General features: G+C 37.4%; 1 protein-coding gene across 1 annotated transcript in view; it reads right to left on the bottom strand.

Annotated features, from left to right (window-relative positions):
- PRSS12 (serine protease 12) overlaps positions 1 to 24,288 on the bottom strand; it is a 116,849-nt gene that overhangs the window by 89,776 nt on the left and 2,785 nt on the right. The window contains exon 2 of the mRNA XM_077142444.1: positions 2,705 to 2,855. Within this exon, the coding sequence (XP_076998559.1) occupies positions 2,705 to 2,855 (151 nt within the window). The remainder of the gene's footprint in view (positions 1 to 2,704; positions 2,856 to 24,288) is intronic.

The following is a 24,288-nucleotide window of genomic DNA, read 5'->3' as shown; positions in this document are numbered from 1 at the left end:
CATAGGCTTCTGGGGGAACTTTGCTGCCTGTACTTTTAGAGATATTATTCCTTTACTCACTTTTCCAAGCATTAATCCTCTCATGTAAATGATCCCAATGAGCTAATGTTTGAGAAGGACGCAATACTTTTGCATAACCTAAGCATGTATTCACCACTAATGTAGTCTTTCTTATGACTTTATCTCTATATGCTTTCTACATAATATTGTTTGTCAACATAGCTTTTGGTTTAATAACTTTCTATAAGTGAAAAAAAACTTTGACCATAAGAAAGAACTCTACATTACAACATGAATTTTTGGAATCACTTCTACAACTGCAAATGTAATTCAATTATCTACAGTGTATCATTTACATTTTCTATGCATTTTTCTAAACAGCAAAAGTTTTCCTTTTCTTATAGAATTATATTAATAACAATAAACAGATTTGGCTTAAATTTAAATTTAGAGTAATCTATATACTGCAAGTGGCAATATTAAATATGCCACTACTATAGCCTAACATAATTTTTGGCAAACGCATAAGTGCCTTAGTAATTAACATCGAAATTATTTAACACACCATTGAACATATAGTTGCTAAACCAGTGAACAGACATGAACGTTTATTAGAGTGTTTTAAAAAGATGAAATTCGTAGATACAGCTAACTAAACAGAAGTTCTGGGATAGATGAATAGAGTTTGATGATCTTTCCATTAAATGCTCAGTTTACTTCGAATGTTTAACTATATCTTTCAAAAACAATAGTCCCTAATTAGACTGGCCTTGTTACCTATTGTTTATTGTATACTTAACAATATGAGCTAACTGCTTTATAAACACTAGACCCTATAAATTAGAAAATACCCTCTAGAGGAGGAAACGATGACTAAGAGATGTTCTATAACTTTCCTCAAGTCCAGAAGTAGGATTCAAATCCAGTCATTCTGAATACAGAATCCATGCTTGTAACTTCTGCTGTGCTGACTACAGCAGCAACCCCTGGCAATTTGAGGAAAATTGGTCTTGAAATTAATACCTAATCAGAACATTTAAAAATCTCAACTCAAAACTTTAATTAATTACAGTTTTCTCGAAAGGAACTGATCGGCCCTGTTTCTGTCCTGTCTGACGAAGATGATGGTAGCAAAAAAATTACCTACCATCGCAAGGTAATTAAGTCCAGCAGACACAGGATTTGCTACACTTGCTTCTGTCCCAGACATGAACCGCGCATTAGCAGTCAGGTCACAGAATCAGTTACAGGGGGAATTGTAACTTTACAATGGAAGAAATAGGCTGACACCGCCATAGCCCAGGGCTCAATCTTAGACTCACAGGGGGTAGATAGAAACAGAGGTATTCTCTGGCTCCTGATGAGATGCCAGATGAGAACATATCACCTGTGACGATTTCCAGCCAAAATGTTTACTTTCAACTAATCAAGCCTTTGGACCTCACCTCCAATTTCAGGAATCACGAGAACCAGAAGAGTAAACTAAATGACACCAGCAGGAAGAAATGAAACAAACCCAGAAGGCGGGACATTCGCCAGAGCAACTATCCTGGTCTCTTCAATAAGTCAGTGTCTTCAAGAAAAAAAGAGTCTGCTCTAGATGAAGAAAAACTTAAGGCACATGACATTCAAATGCATTGCAAGGTCCTGGACTAAATTCTGCTTATTCAAATCAGCTGTAAAGGACAATGTGAGGACAATTATGGAAATTTGAATATAATGGAATACTCAACAATGTTAAGAATAATTTTCAATTATATTAGTTGTGATCATGATAATTTGGCTGTTTCGGACAATATTGTCATTTTTAAGAGATGAGCACTGAAGTGCTTAAAGGTAAAATGTTAAAATGTCTGCAGTTCATTTTAAAGCACTTCAACAGAAACAGTTTTGAAAAAGAGAGGAAATCAATTGCAAAAAAAGAAAATGAGTATATGAGATTTGAGTTTCATAAATCAGGTTCCAGTGTCAAGGATTATGCTTAATTGAACAAAATGATAATGGACAGAAGAGCTTTAATCTCAAGAGGTCTCTGCAGCTCCCCCTCAAAATGCTAAATAGAACATTTTTTTCAAATTTAAAGTAAAATATTAACTTTTAAAAGACCCCTTAATATAATTTTAAAGACACTTTTGCCAGTGCCAAAAACAAAAACTAGAAGATCCCTAATTATGGTATAATATTTCAGAATAATCTCAACCGAGGCAACAGGGAATGGTGAATTACATGCTGCAGTTTTATTGCACGTGCTTCATTTCCATACCGTACATGAGAAGTATTTCCCTTATGCAGCCTTTATTCTAGCACATGCCTAACAAATAAGAAAGCAAAGTTCAAAAGTTTAGGCAGTGTTTGGGAGAGAGGAGTTAAGCTTCTATTACAGCCTAACTCCACTAGTGCTTCATCATATGACCTTGTTTAAGTCACTGCGGTTCCCCAGTACTGATCGTTACCAGCGAGGAAGATAAAGGCTACTCATGAAAACCAGTAAAAGACTTAGAGTCTTAGGAATATAAAATCAATATATTTCTGATACTAAACAGGTTAGACCTATGGAGTACACATAAACTCTCTATAGGGAGCCTACAGCCTGGTACAGAGATCAAAAGGTGACTTTTTCTAGTTGTTCAAGGAAATGTGCAATTTAAACAAATAACACCTGCCTTCGGTTATGGAAATAATAGATGTGAAAAACAAAGCAAACCTCAGGCCAAGCTGCCTGCAGATCACTTCTGCATCTGCATCATCCCACTGGTCATCACAGACGGTTCCCCACTGCCCGGCATGGTAGAGCTCCACTCGGCCTTCAGAGGCACTGCGTCCCCCGGCAAGGCGCACCACGGGCAACGTCGGACCTGGGGAAGGTGAAGGTGAAAACAAACTAAACCTATGCATTTAAATTGAGGAAGAAAATTAGGTAGGTTCTATTTTTTTGCCATTTTCAATAACTAAACAATATTTATTAAGCCACTTCAGTGATATAGACACACCCATATATATCTCTAATATATAAATATGGGAATCTTGATCTATTAAAACACTCCGAATAAATTACATTCACACAAATTACATTAAATAGGAGTGGTCTACATCTACTTTTCTCCCAAAAACCTCAGAATCCAGAGAAGATACACTGAAAAGCTGCAGTTTACCAGAAACATGTTATACTACTATGGTGGTAACATTGTCTTCTTTTTTATTTACAGTAACTTAAGCATTACCAACATGCAACTATTAATAATGGCATTTATATCTGTAACACTTATTTTCAGTCCAGAATTATTTTTATATTTACAGAAGTCATTATAATTCATTATTCCAGGTTGGTGAATATCCTGGCCATACCTTCAAAAACAGTACTGCAGATTCATTTAGGTATGAATCAGTTCACATCCACTTCTTCTATGAAGAACCACCAAAGACTTCCTATTGCAAATTTCTTATCACAGTCTACAATATCCCGATCTAGTCATGACATCTCTGAATTTCTCTCCCCACCTCTGGCCTCCTTCGCTAGGCCACAGCTGCATTGCCGTCTTCCTTCTAGTCCATAAACACTCCAAGTTGATTCTTACCTCAGGGCCCTTGTACTTGCTGTTCCTTCTGCTTGGAATAATGCTCCCACAGATCTCTACATGCCTGCCACCTTCTCAACGGAGTTCTCAACTCTGAAATGTCCCTTCTTCAGGAAGCCTGCCCAGGCTACTTTAGCTAAAATAGCATCTCAAGGCACTTTCTACTGCATTGCCTAATTGTCTTCCCCATAGTGTTCAATCGTACCTAAAACTGCCAATTGTCTACTTCGTCCCAGCTGGAATTGAGGACAGAAACACTGTCTTTCGCTTTCACCTCTATATTCACAGACCTGGAACAGTGCCTACCATATAGAAAGTATGCAATAAATATTTGTTGACTGCCTGAATGCACGGGCAAGTGCTAGCTAAACAAAGAATATCCCAAACTAGGAAAAATAATTAGACATGTTCATTCATTCCATTCTGTTTAACAAAGATTAGTTATCTGCTGTGTATAGGGTGTTGCACTAGGTGCTGCAGAGTGTCCAGAGGGGCCCTAAACAGATCCTGCCCTCAAGAAGTTTACAACCTAAAGACATGGGTGAAATGAGTGCAGACTAGAGATTATCAGAAAACCCTACAGGGCTCTGGAAGAGAACGCACTTACCCCCAGTTGGGGGTGATTATCAGGGAACCCCTTATGAAAAAGCTGCTATCTGAAGAGCAGATTTTACTTACTCACCCCTTGAAAATGTCAGACATCTTATTAATCAGGTTGAAACAGACATCTGACTAATCTACAAAAAGCAGTTCGTGATCGAGGGATAGAATTTTGAAAGTTAGAGATGGGGAGACTGCAATTCAGGCCACATGAGCAGTGTGTACGAAAGCATATGCACAAAGCTGAAGAGGTCTGGGAATCAGTAAGGCTGCCCAATTTTTCTGAAATAAAGGGTGTGCACGGGTCCTTATTAGGAAGCTTACTGCAACCTTTTGCCAAAAACTAATCACTTATCCACATGCAATATGCTTCTAATTCTTTCATAGTGTAAGTGGTCACGGGTAAATTGTATTTGGATAGCTGCACTTATATTCAATTATCATACTTGAGTTTTGCTACAAAGACCCAGATCAGTGAATATTTCCATATTTTGCTTTCTGCCACTTTTAACATAATTTACTTACATAAATCAATTAACACTTAAGAGTTGCAGTAGGATAAGTACAGAGTGAATAAATATAATTGTTCTTCCCAATATTGTGTATCAGTTTCTTATAGTAACTAACAGATGAATGATGGAAACAATCAATTTTTGACTTACATTTATTTTTCCTTTAAAAAGCTTGGAAAGGGTGCAAGGGTGGTTCAGCAGTAGAATGCTCGCCTTACATGCAGGAGACCGGGTTTAATTCTTGGACCATGCACCACCACCCCCTCAAAAAAAGCTTGGAAAGTACAGAGAAAATGATAGGAAAAAACATACAAGGGCCTTAAGTTGGTTACTCTTCACCCCCATACTGATTGGTTATGCTCTTCTGGATAATGTCACTGTCCTTTTAAATCAAGTTGTAACTCCAAATGTGTTCCGACCATGGTAAGTCAGAAAGGGGCCCATCATCTTCTTTCTGCTAACACTGTATTTCTGTCAGTGCAGTATAAAATAAGATTATCTTGGCCTTCTTGGAAACTCAGTCTCTCTGTTGACTTATGTTTTACTTGTAAATAAATAAAGCTCTCCAGACTTTTTCATTTAGATTGTTGCTAGTATATATATCCAACAGTTGTATAAGATCTTCTTTGTAAGTGTTGGAAAAGCAACAAGTAGTTGATGAAAAAATACTAAATGGAATTCTTAAACTAAAAGAATGTGTTAAAGGTCTTCCCCAGCCTTAAAGTAGACTCAATATTGGTTTGAGATATTTGATTTCATGTCCTCATTTCATTTACCATGAGGGAATTTATTTTTCATTTTCACTCCTAATTGATCTCAATCTTCCTATGTGTTTACAACTACTTTAAAATGATCTTTGCAACCAGAGCAAAAACAGATGAATAGATTATAGAGAGTAAAAGGAGAAAAGAAAATAGATAAATATCCTGAAAGAAAAAAATGGTTTTCAAGATTTTATATATGTCATCATTTGAAAATGTCAGGTATCCTATTAATCAAGTTGCACACAGTGGAAAACCAGTAATCTCAAAAAAAGCAGTTCAGTTTATTGGACCCAAGTTACATCATCCTTGAAGCAGCCTTTCATAAACACATACCTGGCAAAAGCAGTTTCACCCAACCATGGAGAATTAAAAGAAGAAAAGGAAAAATTTACATCAAGCTTTGACATGCCCCTCCGCCATGTTGAGCTTCCCAACAGAACCCATCTGCACATCACCTCCATTTGCTTCTGCAGCCAATTTACAGGAATGACTCTAAGCTGGGTCCCTGCATGTTTTGTAGTAGGATCTTTTCTATTCCTCTTCTTTACTCGGAATCAAACAGAAACCACCCCCCTGTGACATCTGGTAATGTTTCTACCCCAAAAGAAAATGCAAAAAAAAAAAGAGTACCAAGAGAATGGGGTATCTCAAGTTGGAGTCACACATTAAAATATATCATGATCCACCAAAAACCCACCAGCAATTCTGAAAGGCAGTTATTCCCTTTTCTACCCACATTCGCATGAACATAGATATATTTATACACATTGAAATCATACTACTAATCGCCACATCCTGAAGTATTTCGTGCTTGGAAGAAGTCCTTACCCAAGGGAGCAGCCCATGTCTAGGGAATATGCTACCTACAACTCAAAGAAAGATGTAGATATCATGATTAAATTCCCTTCAACACTACTTCCGGAGAAGATGGCGGCTTAGTAAGACGCGCGGGTCTTAGTTCCTCCTCCAGAAAAGCAACTAAAGAAACAGAAACAATACGAAACAGCTCCCGGAGCCATGACAGAGACCAAAAAGACAGCGTACCCCATTCTGGAACAGCTGAACGGGCAGGGAGAATCGGCTGTGTTGAGATACTCGAGGGGCACGCGTTTTCCCGGCTGGGGCGACTGGGGTCCCCTCCACGCACGTGGCTCCCCGGTCTAACTGGGAACGTTGGATAGCGGGGCCCTCCCGCCACGCTTGGCGTCTCGGGCCAGCTGGGCAATTTGGACTGGCACTCCCCCAAGCCGGGGCGGCCGGCCAGCCCCCCCCATGCGCGGTTTCCCGGGCCGACTGCGAGATTCGGATTGGCAAGTTAAAGGAGCCACAGCATCTTTTACTGGTGGGCCCCGCAGACAGACGAGCACCACGAGCGCCACCTACTGGGCAGGAAAAGAAAAACAGAGCCCAGAGATTTCACAGAAAAACCTTTCAACCAGCTGGGTCCCAAACCCAGGGAAATCTGATTAAATGCCCAGATGCCAGCAGAAGATAACGGATCACGCTCGGAAAATTGAAGATATTGCCCAGTCAAAGGAACAAACCAATAGTTCAAATGAGATACAGGAGCTGAGACAACTAATGCTGAATATACGAACAGAAATGGAAAAACTCTTCAAAAACCAAATCAATAAATTGAGGGAGGACATGAAGAAGACATGGGCTGAACAAAAAGAAGAAATAGAAAATCTGAAAAAACAAATCACAGAACTTATGGGAGTGAAGGACAAAGAAGAAAAAATGGAAAAAACAATGGATACCTACAATGGTAGATCTAAAGAGACAGAAGCTACAATTAGTGAACTGGAGGATGGAACATCTGAATTCCAAAAAGAAACAGAAACTATAGGGAAAAGAATGGAAAAACTTGAGCAGGGGATCAAGGAACTGAATGACAATATGGAGCGCACAAATATACGTGTTGTGGGTGTCCCAGAAGGAGAAGAGAAGGGAAAAGGAGGAGAAAAACTAATGGAAGAAATTATCACTGAAAATTTCCCAACTCTTATGAAAGACCTAAATTTACAGATCCAAGAAGTGCAGCGCACCCCAAAGAGAATAGACCCAAATAGGCGTTCTCCAAGACACTTACTACTTAGAATGTCAGAGGTCAAAGAGAAAGAGAGGATCTTGAAAGCAGCAAGAGAAAAACAATCCGTCACATACAAGGGAAACCAAATAAGACTATGTGTAGATTTCTCAGCAGAAACCATGGAAGCTAGAAGACAGTGGGATGATATATTTAAATTACTAAAAGAGAAAAACTGCCAACCAAGACTTCTATATCCAGCAAAATTGTCCTTCAAAAATGAAGGAGAAATTAAAACATTTATAGACAAAAAGTCACTGAGAGAATTTGTGACCAAGAGACCAGCTCTGCAAGAAATACTAAAGGGAGCACTAGAGTCAGATACGAAAAGACAGAAGAGAGAGGTATGGAGTAAAGTGTAGAAAGAAGGAAAATCAGATATGATATATATAATACAAAAGCCAAAATGGTAGAGGAAAATATTATCCAAACAGTAATAACACTAAAAGTTAATGGACTGAATTTCCCAATCAAAAGACATAGAATGGCAGAATGGATTACGACCCAGCAATACCACTGCTAGGTATCTACTCAAAGGACTTAAGGGCAAAGACACAGACGAACATTTGCACACCAGTGTTTATAGCAGCATTATCTACAATTGCAAAGAGATGGAAACAGCCAAAATGTCCATCAACAGACGAGTGGCTAAACAAACTGTGGCGTATACCTACGATGGAATATTATGCAGCTTTAAGACAGACTAAACTTATGAAGCATGTAATAACATGGATGGACCTAGAGAACATTATGCTGAGTGAGTCTAGCCGGGAACTAAAGGACAAATACTGTATGGTCCTACTTATGTGAACCGACTTTCGAGAATCAGCTTGGAATATATCATTGGTGGCAGAGACCAGCAGGAGTTAGAAACAGGGTAAGATAATGGGTAATTGGAGCTGAAGGGATACAGACTGTGCAACAGGACTAGATACAAAAACTCAAAAATGGACAGCACAATAATACCTAAGTGTAATGTAACTATGTTGGAACACTTAATGAAGCTGCACCTGAAATATAGTTTTTTGTTTGTTTGTTTGTTTGTATCTTTTGTTTTTGTTTTTCTCTTTTTCCTTTTTTATATATATATATTTCTTTTATTAGTATTATTATTTTAATTCTCTTCTCTATATTAACATTCTATATCTTTTTCTGCTGTTTTGCTGTTCTTTTCCTAAATCGATGCAAATGTACTAAGAAATGATGATCATACATCTATGTGATGAAACTAAGAATTACTGAGTGCATGTGCAGAATGGAATGATTTCTAAATGTTGTGTTAATTTCTTTTCTTTTTTTTGATTAATAAAAAAAAATTAAAAAAAATTCCCTTCAACAAAGTGAAAATATTCTATCATAGTTATATTTAATATTTGGTTTCAGATGACTTTTCATCTTGATTCCATCACGAGTTTCCATCACAAAATATGTATTTCTAATACAGTAGGATATGATATATTATATATACAGAATATACTTCTATATGCAAATTATATTAAATAGGGATATTTTTAAAAGAAGAAACTATCTGAAAATCAAACGGCATTCATGATGTTAGACACACTCATTGAATTTATTTAAATACAATGTGGAGTTTAGTAATTCAGGCTTATGTCATTTTTAAACTCTTCCAGGAAATGATTTAACTAAGGCAGTTTTATCATCTGGAGCTATGTTTAAAACACAGGGAAGGCTAAACATCTGAATCTTTTTTTTTTTTCCACCATGGGAAAACTACACGTGACAGTAGCTACCATCTTCTGAGGATACACCCCACCCTGCCAGATGTCTTTTTCACAAAACAGTATATTTTCTTCAACTCCTTGGCAACAGATATTGTTCCAATAAATGGGAATAAGGCCCAGTCCAGAAAACAGTGTTTGTTTTTCTATCCCTTTTCCACTGAAAGTAGAACGATCACTATCAGGTTTAGAAATGTAGGTGAAATATTTTTATCAAATCATTTGGACTTAAAAAAAATAGAAGAAATCAACCAAGATGGACATGGAAGAAAAGAAAGGCTAGATCACATAAATGTCAAGGACATGGAAATGCCAGACTAGATGTGGGTTGATTACCTATTGTAAACTTTTGATCAATCTTTATGAACTATTGATATGTAAATGCCTTTACTACCTGGCTATTTTTAGAGGAAAATGGGCAAGTGTTTCATATATAAAAGGAGAGTCCAGGGGGACTTTGGAAGAAGTGCAACAGGAGACCCAATGAAGCTTAGATTCTCATCTACATCATCTGCAACTCCCCTAAGTCTCTCTAAGACTCTGTTTTCTAATGTGAAAAAATTGAAGATACTTGGAAATTCTTTCTGACTCCAATATTCTAGGCTAGCATTTTTTAAATGATTATCACTACATCTAAGCAAGACAATGTCAAGAGAAGTCATTGATTTACAATTTCTCAAACCTCATATATATTATTTGCTAGTAAGACGTCAAAACCAAATATTAGCATAATATTCAGATGGGCTTTATTTTCGGCTCATCTAATACACCTATTTTATAAGTAAACTCTAAGGTATACAAATTGATATTAAATACAAAGGATTACATGCTTATCTGATTAACATGGTAATTTCTAGAATTGTTTGCATGCTACAGTTTCCACCAAGCATACAGTTAAGTATTTGAGGCCTATCTAAAATGTGAATACCCTAACAGCAGTTAAGCTGAGTTGCCCTGGTGTTATTGTACAGTTTTTAAATGAACAACTAAGAGATGATCTAAGCAAAAAGATCAACTTCTCTGAAGTTTATGTTTGCAGAATAATAGCTTATATTCTTTCATCACTATAGTTCACATCTCCATGATATTATTCTTATTCTCTTTATGTCTGGGTCTCAAAGAAAAACGTATTCTTTCCTGATTTCAGGGGTAATAAAAGCACCTGCAGGGATGCATATAAAGAAAGACACTGACACCAGATACAAATTTGTTTTATCTACTTGTCCTCAAGAGAAAAGGCATCAAATCAATGTTCTTTGTGATCTGCCCACCTGCCAATGGCTTCTTGCAAGGCAAAATATTCATTGTCAAATCAGTAACTGAAATTCCATAAACTTTATGGGTTCTGGCCTTACTACTTTTTTAATCCTGATTTATACTAACTCTCATTATTTAAAAAATTACTAATATCATTTTACACAAACTATTTGCTGTTTTAATAGCATCAAATAATCTGATAATTTGAACAAAATGTATGCCTTTAAGGTCTTTATCAAATACCCATTTCTTACCACCTCAGTGGCAAGAAAGAAAGAAGGCAAATTAAAATTTTTACTGCTTTGACTGGATTTGTCTAAAATCTTCATTTATATCATCATATCAAATTTTACCATTCACTGGTGTTGTAAATTACAAACTTTTTTCAAGCTTTTAGATATACATTTTTTTAATCACAAGATATTTTTCCATGTATTCTAAAGATCTCTGGTGACGAAAACCAGAAAAATCATGGTATGTACAATTAGAAAATATAAATAAATCAGAAGCCAAGGCAGGACAATGAGAACAGCAATGAAACTGCACCAAAACGAAGCCTTCCACGGCTGAAGAAACATGGCACAAAGTACACAGGGGTGAGAACTGACAGAGGTCAGGACACAATGACCCTGACGCATTCTTAAATGGAATGCCCACAGTTACGGAGGGCCTCTGGCCGTCATGCCAGCCTGTGAGGACGGCAGGGCACTGCTGAGTTGATGGGAGCTGCCGTCTCCCCAGGACCTCCTCAGTGCAGAAAGCTGAGACCCAAGACAACACCTCTTACCTATCTCAGGATGAGAGCACAAGGAAACATCGCCTCCTTTACACACACACATACACACACACTCACACATAATGGAATTTGTGGATAGCTAAAAGTAAAAAGTTAAAAACAAGGTGGCAGCATATACGAAACTCAGTGAACTAAAGCTGAGAGCATGGGTTACCAGGTTGGGGCTTATTGTAAAGGGTCGTAGATTATAAACTATTACAGCAGTCACATATATTCAGGAGTTGGGTTATTTCTAAATTCTAAGATACTGAGCTGTTTGTATATAACCTGGTCATTCCCTGAAACTTTGGGTATATATGTGATACCTGAGACTGAGTTAGAGCTCTGAAGCTCTGAAAGTCAGCATTACCCTATACAGGAACTGTTGAAAATGGGATCAAACTTCACTAGAGATATGAATGAAGCTGATCTGGATAGGATTAAGGTAAATAAGAATACAGAGTAAAGGATGATATGAACCATATTTTAAAACTTCAACTTCTGTGTGAGACCAAAGGGAAAGATGTTTCTTTGGTGCAAAATTTGTATTTTGGGTAGTGCATTACCTAATTTAACCTGTATGGTCAGTTTAGTTGAACACCGTTAAGTACATAGAATCTTGAGTAGGGCGTGACATTTTGTTGCTTTGTCCAGGTTAATGTGATACCTGATATATCCCAGAGTAATTTGGGCAGTGTATTAGTTAGGGTTCTCTAGAGAAACAGAATCAACAGGGAATACCCGCAAATATAAAATTTATAAAAGTGTCTCAAGTGACCACAGGAAGGCAGAGTTCAAAATCCGCAGAGTAGACTGTGGAGCTGACGATTCCGATGGAGGGTCTGGACAAACACCACAGGAGAAGCTCACCAGCCGAAACAGGAAGAGCCTGTCTCTTCTGAATCCTCCTTATAAGGCCTTCAGCGATTAGATTAAGCACCACTCATTGCAGAAGACACGCCCCTTTGGCTGATTACAAATGGAATCAGCTGTGGATGCAGCTGACATGCTCATGATTTAATTCTATGAAATGTCCTCATCACAACAGACAAGCCAGCACTTGCCCAACCACCACTTGGCCAAGTTGACACATGAACCTGACCATAACAGGTAGTGATTAAAAAAGTATTTACAAAGTCCCCTTGGGGGACTGGGGAGAAAGGAGGAAATATTCAACTTCCCCATCTGGGGAATTCCTGATATTCTCACAAGCAGTGGGGACAACCCATCCAATATTCTGAGCCCTCAATCTTGGGGCTCACCCCTATGGAACTCACTGACTTTTCCCCCTATGTGGAACATGACTCCCAGGGGTGTAAACCTCCCTGGCAACATAGGACAGAACCTAGGGATGAGCCGGGACCTGGCACCATGGGTCTGAGAAAGATTCTTGACCAAAAGGGGGAAGAGAGAAATGAGACAAAATAAAGTTTCAGTGTCTAAGAGATTTTAAACAGAGTTGAGAGGTTATCCTGGAGGTTATTCTTAGGCACTATAAAGACATCTTTTCTTAGTTTCTGGTATATTGGAGTGCTAGAGGGAAGTACTTGAAACTGTTGAGCTGTATTCCAGTAGCCTTGATTCCTGAAGATGGTTGTATAACTATATAGCTTTTACAATATGACTATGTGATTGTGAAAACCTTGTGTCTGATGCTCCTTTTATCCAGGGTATGGACACATGAGTAAAAAAAATAGGGATAAAAAAATCGATAAATGATAGGGAGGATAAAGGGTAAAATAAATTGGGTAGATTGAAATAGCAGTGGTCAATGAGAGAGAGCGGCCCTAAGGGGTACGGGATGTATGAGTTTTTTCTCTTTCTTTTTTATTTCTTCTTCTGGAGTGATGCAACTGCTCTAAAAATAATCATAGTGATGAATACACAACTATGTGATGACATTATGAGCCATCGATTGTATACCATTTATGGACCGTATGTGTTCTAGTTTGCTAGCTGCCAGAATGTGATATATCAGAAACACATAGGCTTTTAAAAGGAGGAATTTATTAAATTGCAACTTTACAGTTCTAAGGCCATGAAAATATCACAATTAAAGAAAGTTTATAAAAATGTCCGAATAAAGGCACCAACAAAAGGTTACCTTCACCCAAGTTCAGGGTTTCTCTCTCAGCTGGAAAGGCATACAGCAAACATGGCAAACATGGCAACATCTGCTCGCTTCCTCTCCAGGCTTCTGGTTTCATGACACCCCCCCAGGGGCGTATCTTCATCTCCAAAGGTCCCTGGCTGTGGGGGCTCTCATAATTCTCATGGTCCTGAAGAGTTTTCCAAAATGGTTCCTTCTTAAAGGATTCCAGGAAACTAATCAAGACCCACCTGGGACGAGTGAAGTCACATCTTCTCTGACCAAATGTCAATACCCACAATTGGGCATGTCACATCTCTATGGAGATAATCTGATCAAGTTTCTACAGTGCTGAATAGGGATTAAAAGAAACTGCTACCTCCACCAAATGTATCAGGATTGAAACATGGCTTTTCTAGGGCACATAATCCTTCAAAACCAACACACGCCCTATTCAAGATTCCATGTAATTATGGTGTTCAAATAAACTGACCATACAAGTTAAATTGGATAATGTACTCCCCAAAATATAAATTTCCACTAAAAAAAATATCTCTCCCTTTGGTCTCACACAGAAGTTGAAGTCAAATTCATTTTGCCACTGCAAAGTTGCATGGACCCTAAAGTGGAAAAGAATCCCCAGAGCTTTTAAGAGCATAAAATCATTTGAGCATACTGATCCCATTCTCAGTTAATATGATATTTACATTTAAGTCAGAGAGCCGCTGAGATTGATTCATCTTGCATTGTCCACAGCATGCGCTTCTTTCTTTAAATGAAGATTTAACAAGCTTTTTTAAAAATTAACATCCAGATATCAATACTAATTATACTTTTTTTATCTAAGCAAACAGACAATTATAAATTTTATACGGAAATATTGAAGGCGATGACTCATGTCTGATGTTACATCCCAAATATTAGATTACATCATATATGGAGTTCTTATCACTTACATATTATCTTCCATTTTCAAATGAGATAATAGAAAAGAAACAATAGAAACAAAAGTTCAACGTTCTGCTAATAAAATAACTATGATTTGCTGTATTTTATCTTCCTTCTATTTGATTTGTTCATCCACTAGAAAAAAAAGGGGGGTGAGTAATGTGCTTTTTCCCTCTGTTAACCTCAAACTATAGTCTTGAAAATTCTAAAGGCTATGACCATAATTTCAAAAAGGTTTCAGTTTGCAAACATTGCCTAATGTTAGTCTTACAAAAATTGCCATGGGGTAGAGTGGTTTAGTATAATGAATCTCCCTGGAAATTTGCTTCCCCTTATCTACCACACCCAGTAAGCTGCCAATAGTTGAGCATTTGAGTCATTCTTTTCAGTCTTTAAAAGAGCCAACATTTAAATTCAAGCACCCCTGAAAAAGGTAACATTTTAAGTCTTATGCCCTAAGCATGGATGACCCTACATACCTTTTATCAATGGGAGTGGTTTGCAGAGCAGGTTTAGGGGGGCTGTGGGAGCGGGGGGAGAGCGAGCAGCAATTGAGACACTTAAGCAGAGATTAAATCAAACTTGGGCAACTTAAAAATTTCACAAAATTCTGTTAAAAGTCCCCGATGATGGTCTTCATTTCATAAGTAATGAAACATAAATCCTACAAAAAAATTCTGGAGTATTTTGCATATCTCAAAGTTTTTATATATGGCTTGAAAATAATTTTCCAAAAATAATAGATTCGCAAATAGTCCCATAATTTCATTTGCAATGACCTAGTCATCTACCATTATTATTTTCCATTTTAAGTTTTTAAATTTTAATTTTTTAAGAAAAATATACCTTATTTCTTCCAACAAATTCAAAGTTTGACAATAATAATTGGACAATAATAAATGGAGCAAAATATTGTACTGCTCTTAATCAAGAGAGGAAAATTGGCATGAGTCATTGAAGGGGTAGGTAATTTAAAATTTGTTCATTTTAAATTCAGAATTCTAAAATAAATTAGAGTTCTTCACTGTAATTCATTTCCCTTCGTTAATGGATCAGGAAGCTGCGGGCCAAAGCAAGTGGACAGTTGCAAAGCCCAGACCAACTAGCTCACAGATTCCTGCCCCTTCCACTGCCTCCAAACCCACACGGAGATAGGCAACATGGCAAGCAACACTAAAAAATTCAGATATTATTTTATGTTATGCCATGCTGGCTTAACATAGCTGAAATATTGCAACTCATCTAGCAGACATTTTATGTGAACAGAAGCTTAAAGAAGCCTGAAGAAGTTCTGTACACAGCAGAACAGCAGGCAAGTGACCTTCTGGTGATCCTGCGTTTCAAGCTGATCGTACAATTGCAGCTGATTCATTCCACGCTGTACAAATTTGTTGGAGGATATTACTTTTGTACAAATACATAGATGCAAAATTACAAAGTGGGGAAGAGGAAGTCTCCTTAGCTCAATGAAAGAGAAACAGAATGAAACACTAAATAAACCCACAGAGGTCAAAGCCAGATGAACAAATTTCTATTAAACCACTAAATTTAATTAGTAATTAAATGCTGCAGATAAGTTCTAGTCCAGATTCTTTCTTTTGGCAAATATTGCTCAACTGTCACAATCATTTGTTATCAAGAACTGATCCCTCCTTCCGTTACACACTCCTACTCCAGCCAAGCACTTGAGATGCTCTTCATTATCTAAGTCAATGCCTCTACCACCCCCAATGGATGTAGAGCTGCACCATCTTAGAGATACTCAAGTTCCAATTTGATGGAAACTATTCTAGTTTAAATATTTTGTTTAAAATATACTAAAGCAAAAAAGAAGGAGGTGGCTGAAAGATGTACTGACTGAGAAGTAGTATTGGCAAACGAGGGTGTAAACATATGATTGAACATGCTGTGCTACAAAAAGAAACGAGGTTGTGAGGCATGCCATAATGTGGATGAACATGTGGGACATTTCATTCACAGAAACAAAAGAGCAAATACCGCAGGATCTCTTTTAGAAAATACTTATAAGAAAATTGGGACCTAGACTATGAGCTCTTACAGCAGTCACATTTAGCTCCGAGTGGCGATTGTTATTTCCGGATTTTGAAGGGCTGTTTTATATATGTATAACCCGGGATTTAGAGATGAGAGCAAAGCTAGTCAGGTCAGGATTAAGATGATTCAGAACACAGGGGTAAGGAAGACATTGCCTGTATTTTAAAACTTCACCTACTCTGAGACCAAAGGAAGAAAGTCTTACTATGTTCAGAACCTAAGTTTTCTGTAGCACATGATCTAACTCAACCTGCCTGGATGGATCATTTAAATAATCCAAACCCAGTGAGCCCAGAGTAAGAATGAGGGCCTTGAATCCTGTAGAGCTTAATGTAATGTCTGGATACATCCCAGAGTGTATTAAGCAGATAGTCAAAAAGTATTGGCAAAGTCCCTTGAGGAATGGGAGAAAAATCATGATATTATTAAACTTCACCACCAGGGAACCCCCAGATACTGTGCCAAACATTAGGGACACCCAAATCAGCAGGCCAGGCCCTTAATCGTATGTCTTGCTCTTGGGAAGTTTATGTATATAATGGATAAGTTTAGCCTGCCTATAGGCATGCCTAAGAGTCACCTCTGGAGGACCTTTTTTGTTGCTCAGATGAAGTCTCTTTCTCTAAGTCCAACCCTGCAAGTGAACTCATTGCCCTCCCCCTACATGGAACATGACATCCAGGGGTGAAAGTCTCCTTGGCGAGGTGGGAGATACTCCCAGGGATGAGTCTGGCCCTGGCATGGTGGGATCAATAATTCCATCCTGACTAAAAGGGGGAAAAGAAGTGTAACAAACAAGGTGTCAGTGGTTGAGAGAGTCTGGAGGTCATTTTTATGCAAGCTTCAGTTAGACCTTGGTACCCGTCATAACTTGCCAAACCCCAATCAATACCATTCCAGCCAATCCTAAAGAACACATAGGGCAATATATAAGATTCCACACGAGTCCCACGCACTAGAGTAACTTTCCAGAAACCTCCGGATGGGTCCCTGGACCAGATAAGTCCTGAAAACTTAGAGGGGACAACCTCTCTAGAACATCAACTAGTTTCATTCTCCTATTCCATATTATTGACTGCCCCTTCCAACATGAAAAAGTTAGAATGGACATAGCCCAAATACCCCTAAAGAGTGGGAGAAAGACCAAAGGTGCTGGTGAAGTTATAAAGAGAAGGTAGGGTTTAACAAACGAGTATTATTGCTGAATCACTAAACTGATATCGTCTTTTCGTCTCCAGTATTTTAGAGTAGCTAGAAGCAAAAACCTAAAATTGTGGAATTACAACTCATACCAAATTCTGAAATCTGTTCAACAACTAATTGTTGTGCTCTGCTTTGAAAGTTATTGCTTTTTTGTATTTATGTCATTTTTCACAAAAAAGAAAAAAAAAAGTGATGATAAAAAATACATATATTTCTTCTAGCCTCCAATGTTCTGAAACAGCTAGAAGGAAAATCTGAGAGGATGGTTTGGTAGCCCATGACAAACTCTGGGCTCTGTCCTATAACTACTTGTTGAAGAGTACGTCAAAAACTAATGCTTTCTTCTTTCTTTCCTTTGTATATATGTTATGTTATACAATAAAAAAGTTAAAAATAAACAAATAAAAAATTTTTTAAAATTAGCAAAAGAACCAAATGGATCAAGGGAATCCAACTTATTCCAACATAAAGTAAATGAAAGACATGCCCATTTAGTTAACTATTAAATTGTCCTGAGAAAATTGTATTCAGTTATTCGAAGAGAAAGAAAAAAAAACAGTAAAAGCTAAGACCCACCACAGGAGTATTTTCTGAATAGAATTGCTAACAATTAATCTTAATTTTTTAGAATCACAGTTTATCTGATGGAGTGAAAAAAAGACACTAATTCTTTCTCATCTTTTAATGAGTGATGCACAAAATAATTTCAGATATTTCTGTTGTGGTGGTGGATAGAAATAACGCATGCTGTAAGCCAAAAATGTAACATCACTGTTCATATTCTTGACAAAAACTACACTTTATGGCCCACAGTTAATGCTCAGGGTGGAAGCAGTGGTGCGCTGGTAAGCATTAAGAACCAGCTCTCCAAGCAGGGGTGTGAAGAAGGGCTCTAAATTGTAGCACTTACATCTGTGCTATAAATATTCCTACCATGACTAACTCAGCCACTAAAGTAATAATATTCAACTGAATGCCAAATATAGGAAAGAGGTCCAGCAGCATTCCATTGCATAGTGTTTCCACCATACAGATAAAATAGATGTATATAAACTCAGATACAGAAATAATAGTAATACATAGTAAAATAATTAGAAGTTAATGAATTTTTGAGTGTTTGTACCTTTTTTTTTATTTTTAATTTTTTTTGCATGGACAGGTACCCGGAATTGAACCTGGGTCTCCGGCATAGCAAGGGAGAACTCTTGCCTGCTGAGCCACAGTGGCCCGCCCTTCCTTTGTTTTTAATTGCCAATTTAAATAATTGAATTTTAATATTGTTGTATTTAACAGCCAGTTCACAAATTCCCTAAAAATTTAAGTCAGCTTTCATAAGCTACTGCAGGCTAGCTCCATCACACTGCAGAGTAGAAGGATGGATGGACAAATAAATGAATCACTAAAGAAACCTTTCTTTTCTGATATATTACAGATCTCTCATGTTGGTTTTAGTTTTACGATAACCTATCAAAAATTATTTTTAAAAATAAAATATTAAGTACATAAAAAGGACACTTTAAAACTGTTAGTATTATAGAAATTTTAGCTTATAAACTATTCAAGAAGAATAGAAAGTAATCCATTACATGTTGCATACTTTAGCATACATATCTGACAAGTAAATTAAACATAACGTTATGTCTTATACCAGATGCAACATTATGAGAAAATATACTAAGTAACCATTTCTTATCTTAATTATGAAATATATCCCCCAAAAATCACAATTTCTGAGAACAATTGATTTGAGGAGATTTTATTTGAATTTTTCAAGTAAAGTAGTGACTACTAATTAATTTTGAAGTTATTTTACTTCTACACCCTATTTGACAGGACGAAGTTTTACTATTTTTATCTATAATTATATTTACCTATAACTTAAACTTCTTCTAGCATTGTAAAATAGATTTTATTCAAATCATCCCAGAGCAAAACGAAATCAAATAATCTTAAAATATACAGATCATTTTCCTGAACCAACATCCAATTGAACTCTATTTGCCTCCATTAGTTCACATCTATAATTCATATTTATTGTTCATTTATTAGTCATGTGTATACCTTTATTGATGAGAAAAATCTGAAGTGGTCTGGTTCTAAATGAGAGGGCATCCTCTGAATAAGAAATTTTACCTATTTACATTGTACTTATTAGAAATATATAAATCTTATAAATTATTTCCTGGTTTTAACAGTTATATAATATTATGCAAAAGACGCAGCCTCTATCTATGGTTAAGTTATGGTATACTCATAATGTATGCATTTATCCTTAGTAGAAAATTTCACAAATTGTGGGTCCCTTAACTATGTGCAATAAGAAAATGGTATAGTATTCCTGCTTTATGATACAGCACTGAGCGATGAAATTAAACTACACTAATAATAATCCTCTTATCTGTCTCCCAGAAGGTAGGTATCAAAGGAAAAGTGGGTGTCCTCAGCCAGAAGACATAAGTAATTTTTATTCATCTTTATAATTCCTGTATCTAGTGTAAACTCAATAAACTTTAAATAAATGAATGAAATATATCCTTGCCTTGTGCTAGAATCAGCATTTTTTATTCTATGTTCCTTCTGATAAATCAAATAAAAAGTGCTGAGGCTAGGGTGGGGCCACAGTGGTTCAGCAGGCAGATTCCTTGCCTGCCATGCGGGGAAACCTGGGTTTGATTCCCGGTACCTACCCACGCAAAAAAAAAATGGTATTGAGTCTAAATTTTCATGTGTGAACTGTAGGAGGAACAATCCCATTACTTTACTACTTTGCATATAATAAACTTTTTACTAATATTGTTATGCTGATTTGCTGAAAGAAGTAGAAGGGGAGAAGAGACTGCCCTGGAAGAGGTAGACTGCTATGCTAGAGACAAAATAAGCATTTCCTGGTTTTCTGACAACAGCGTATCAATCACATAGACCAGAGTTTAGATCAATTGTTCATTTGGTGCTAAATCAAGCTCCTCTTACCATGCAGACTAAAGCGAGAACTTTCAGAGGACTGCTTTCTTAACAAGTTTAAAAAAAAGACAACTTAAAAATAGAATTAAAACCATGTTTACTTAACAACTGAACTATTCTAAACAATTATGGAATTATTTATATCAGAGGTAAATTTGCCAGTCATGCAAATAACATCTTAAAACAAGAAAACATGTTTTACCAATCAAGCCAGGGTCTAATTGTTATTCATTTAGATATGGCTAAAAAATTGAACATAGCATTTTACAGTACAACTTTTCAAATTATTTATTACTACTTTTTTAATTGCATTATGTTTCCCAAATATAAGGACCAACTCCAATCATACTCCTTTGCTTAGTTGGTTCTTCTCAGCAACTAGCCCTCTTCCTTCTGGCCAGTAGAATCCACACTGATTTAGAGGTTCACCCTGCTTCATCTAGCCAATTATGGTAATCGAGTTTAAAGGAAAAAAGAGGCACATGGAAGGGACACATGATCTAGTCTCGACCAGTAAAATGTGGAAGGAAGTGTGGGTGAGAAATTCTGGGGAGGTTCCCTCGCCCTTCCAAAGTGACGTACATGATGAGAGGCCCTCTCACTCCCTGCGTGTTGTTCTAGCTCCCTGTGAAGCCTGGAGCAGCTCCAGCCACCATGCCACCAAGCTAAGGAAAAAAGCCACACTCAGAGAGAGGTAGAGGAGCCATGAGAGTGGCAGAGAAGTGAAGCTGGAGCCCTTTTGTACCATGCTGGAGGAACGTCTTGTAACATAGATAACGCATCTCCTTACTGTTTCAGTCATTTTGAAGGGGGTCCTCTGTTTTTTGCTGGCAAAACCATCCTAACTGATCCCAGCCATACCCATGAGGCAAGCACAGCATCATCATTTGTTTCCTCCTCCAAATTTTCCATAAGCATCTGTATTTTTGCAGTTAGTCAAAATGTATATAAAGTCGAGGTCCATCTCTCCCCCTTAACATTATCATAAGCATTTTTCCATTATATATATATAAAATCTTTCCAATTTTCACTTTAGTGAGAGGGTAATAGCCACTAAATGAAGGTGCCACTTCCCTTACTGTTTGATGTTCAGATTTTCCCACACAGTTATAAATCAAATTACTTTTGCAAAGGTTGTCTTAACACACAAAAGAGCAGTAACCACATATGTTTATACCCCGGAATAATAACTCAAAAAAAAAGTTTATTGTAACTGAATATCTCATTTTCCAGTTAAAAAAGAATCTCCACACTAGAGAAGAACCAGATAACACCCCAAATCAAAATTATTTTACATCTGCCTTTGCCTGAAAAGCAGATTGAGCTCAATATTTAAAATCCAGCCAGGAAATGTATCAAAACTGGTATTGTCTAATAAATGCTTTTAAGCACCTGCCATACAGACTCAAGATGTAGCACTGAAAAAAAAATGGGACAGCTTTCAGCCAACTTTTTAATTAACAGTCCCTTCAAACAACAGATGAACTTCAAAGATTACAACCTGTAAACGAGTACTCCGCCCATATGTTCACTTTCTCTACTTCAACATAGAGGTTTTGGGTTGGGAAGGTAAAAAAACAGGTTAATGTGACATGACAAGAAGTCAGCTCCATGAATCATTCTCTCTAGCACAATCACAATCATTAGTAAATTATCATTTATTCTACCACTTTTACCCATCAGTCACCAGCCTTAAAGGTTGATCTCCCCTTGGCTGCTTGTAACAAAGAGGAACTCCTAGTACAAGTCAGCATCAAGCATGTGGCCTAACTGACAGGTCAACCAAAGTTTGGGAAAGTGATTTTCCCCTTTCACTAAGGAGCTCGAAAAAGTACACTGCAAACTATTCTTTCACAGGATGGGGGCAATCAAGTTGCCTGTTAATTCCGGTTGTAGAAGTATGAGAATAACCTGGCTCATTTACTTAACACTCACATTCTGGTGAGCCACGTTGTTATTATCTCACAATGAAGATACAAAAATCAGTCGTGCCACTTTCTAAAAACGCACACAAAGTTAGCATCAGCATGGCTTAGGCCTGCTCCTAAACCGAGCAGGGTTAAGTCACAGGATGGTGAGCTCAGTTAGTCTACATCACCACCCACCACCACCCATTCTGGGTGGGTTTTGATACCTTCCCGTGGTTTCTCCCTGACTGTGGCTGAGCGTCATCAGTGTATCACCTTGTCTGCTCGATGGAAGTGCACATTCCCAAGCCCAAAAAGAAAGTTATGTAGCCTGCATTTTACCAAGTCGCCAGGTCAATCTGCTGCTCACTTTGAGAACCATCTCCCTGGGCTGATTTGGGGTGTTCCAGTGACCTTGAACACTTCTTCTGTATTAATTTGCAAGTCTCATGCAATTAGGACCCAAGCATCACCCTTCCCCTCCCAGACATTTGAATCATTGCACCCTCTACAGGTCTCACCCAGCCCACACCCTGCCGAGACTCACCTGAGGGGCCTGGCTCTAAGACTGCCTCATTTGTCCCCTCCCTGCCTCTTCAGCTTGGCTTCAACTTACTCTCTACAGTGAAGGCACCAACTTCCCCATTTTTCTTGATACATGACTCTTGCTGCCGCTTTATTTATTTTTTTATTTGAAAGTATTTATTTATTTATTTAAACCTTTTTAATTGTATAGTATAACATATATACAAAGCAAAGAAATAAAAAGCAATAGTTTTTAAAGCATTCTCTAGAAAGTGGTTACAGGACAGATCCCAGAGTTTGTCATGGGCTACCATACGATCCTCTCATATTTTCCTTCTAACTGCTCCAGAATATAGAAGGGTAAAGGGCTTAAAAACTTTTTTATCATCACAATCGACTTTTATTTCCTTCTTTTTTTTGTGAACAATGACATATATACAAAAAAGCTATAAATTTCCAAGCACAGCACCACAATTAGTTGTAGAACATATTTCAGACTTTGACATAGGTTACAATTTCAGGTTTTTACCTATAGCTGCTCTAAAATACTGGTTGCCATTTTATTTTTAAAGGAGGGATCTCATTCCCATACATTCTTGTTTTCTTTTGTCATTGTTTTTTCATGAAGGAAAAAACATACTGAAGATTTTAAGATCATAAAAGACTGGAAATCCTTTGCATCGGACCAAACATAATTCCCTTTCTCTCTTCATTTTAAACTAGTCTACAAGCTGCACAAAGAGGATCACTAGACAGCACAGATATTTCTATAAGTGTGAATAAGTGCAAGGAACTAGTGCAAAATGAACTGTAAAGTGAAAATGCATGTGCATATTTAACCTTATTTTCTCTTTCACTTCTATCATATGCCTTCTGGTATCTTCATCTGTAAAACAGGAAATATCTTATGAAGTTTTTTTTGAGAATTAAATGAGAAAACACACTTAAAGTGCTTAGCCGGGCATCTGGCACAGAATGAATGCTCAGTAAGTCCTGAGCATGCCAGGGCATTTTGTGTGCATGCTCAGAGCTGGAAAGTTCCTTCGCATTAATCTATTCCAAACACGCTTTTCTTCAGATAAGAAGCACAATCTCTAAGAGCTCCGAGTCTTAACCAACACTGCATAGTTAACAGTGGAGCCAAAACTGACCCCAGTGTTTTCTAAAACTCTTTTTGCCATCCAATGATGTGTCTAGCTCACACACCTAACTGAAATGTGTGTCAGGAAAGCCTTAAGATTCAGAACACACCCGTCATTCTGAAAGTGTGGGTTTTGTGTAACCAG

Source organism: Tamandua tetradactyla, chromosome 24, assembly GCF_023851605.1.
Source record: "Tamandua tetradactyla isolate mTamTet1 chromosome 24, mTamTet1.pri, whole genome shotgun sequence".
NCBI classification, from domain to species: Eukaryota; Metazoa; Chordata; class Mammalia; order Pilosa; family Myrmecophagidae; genus Tamandua; species Tamandua tetradactyla.
The sequence above is the reverse complement of the archived record's forward strand: the minus strand, read 5'-3'. Positions and strand labels throughout refer to the sequence as shown.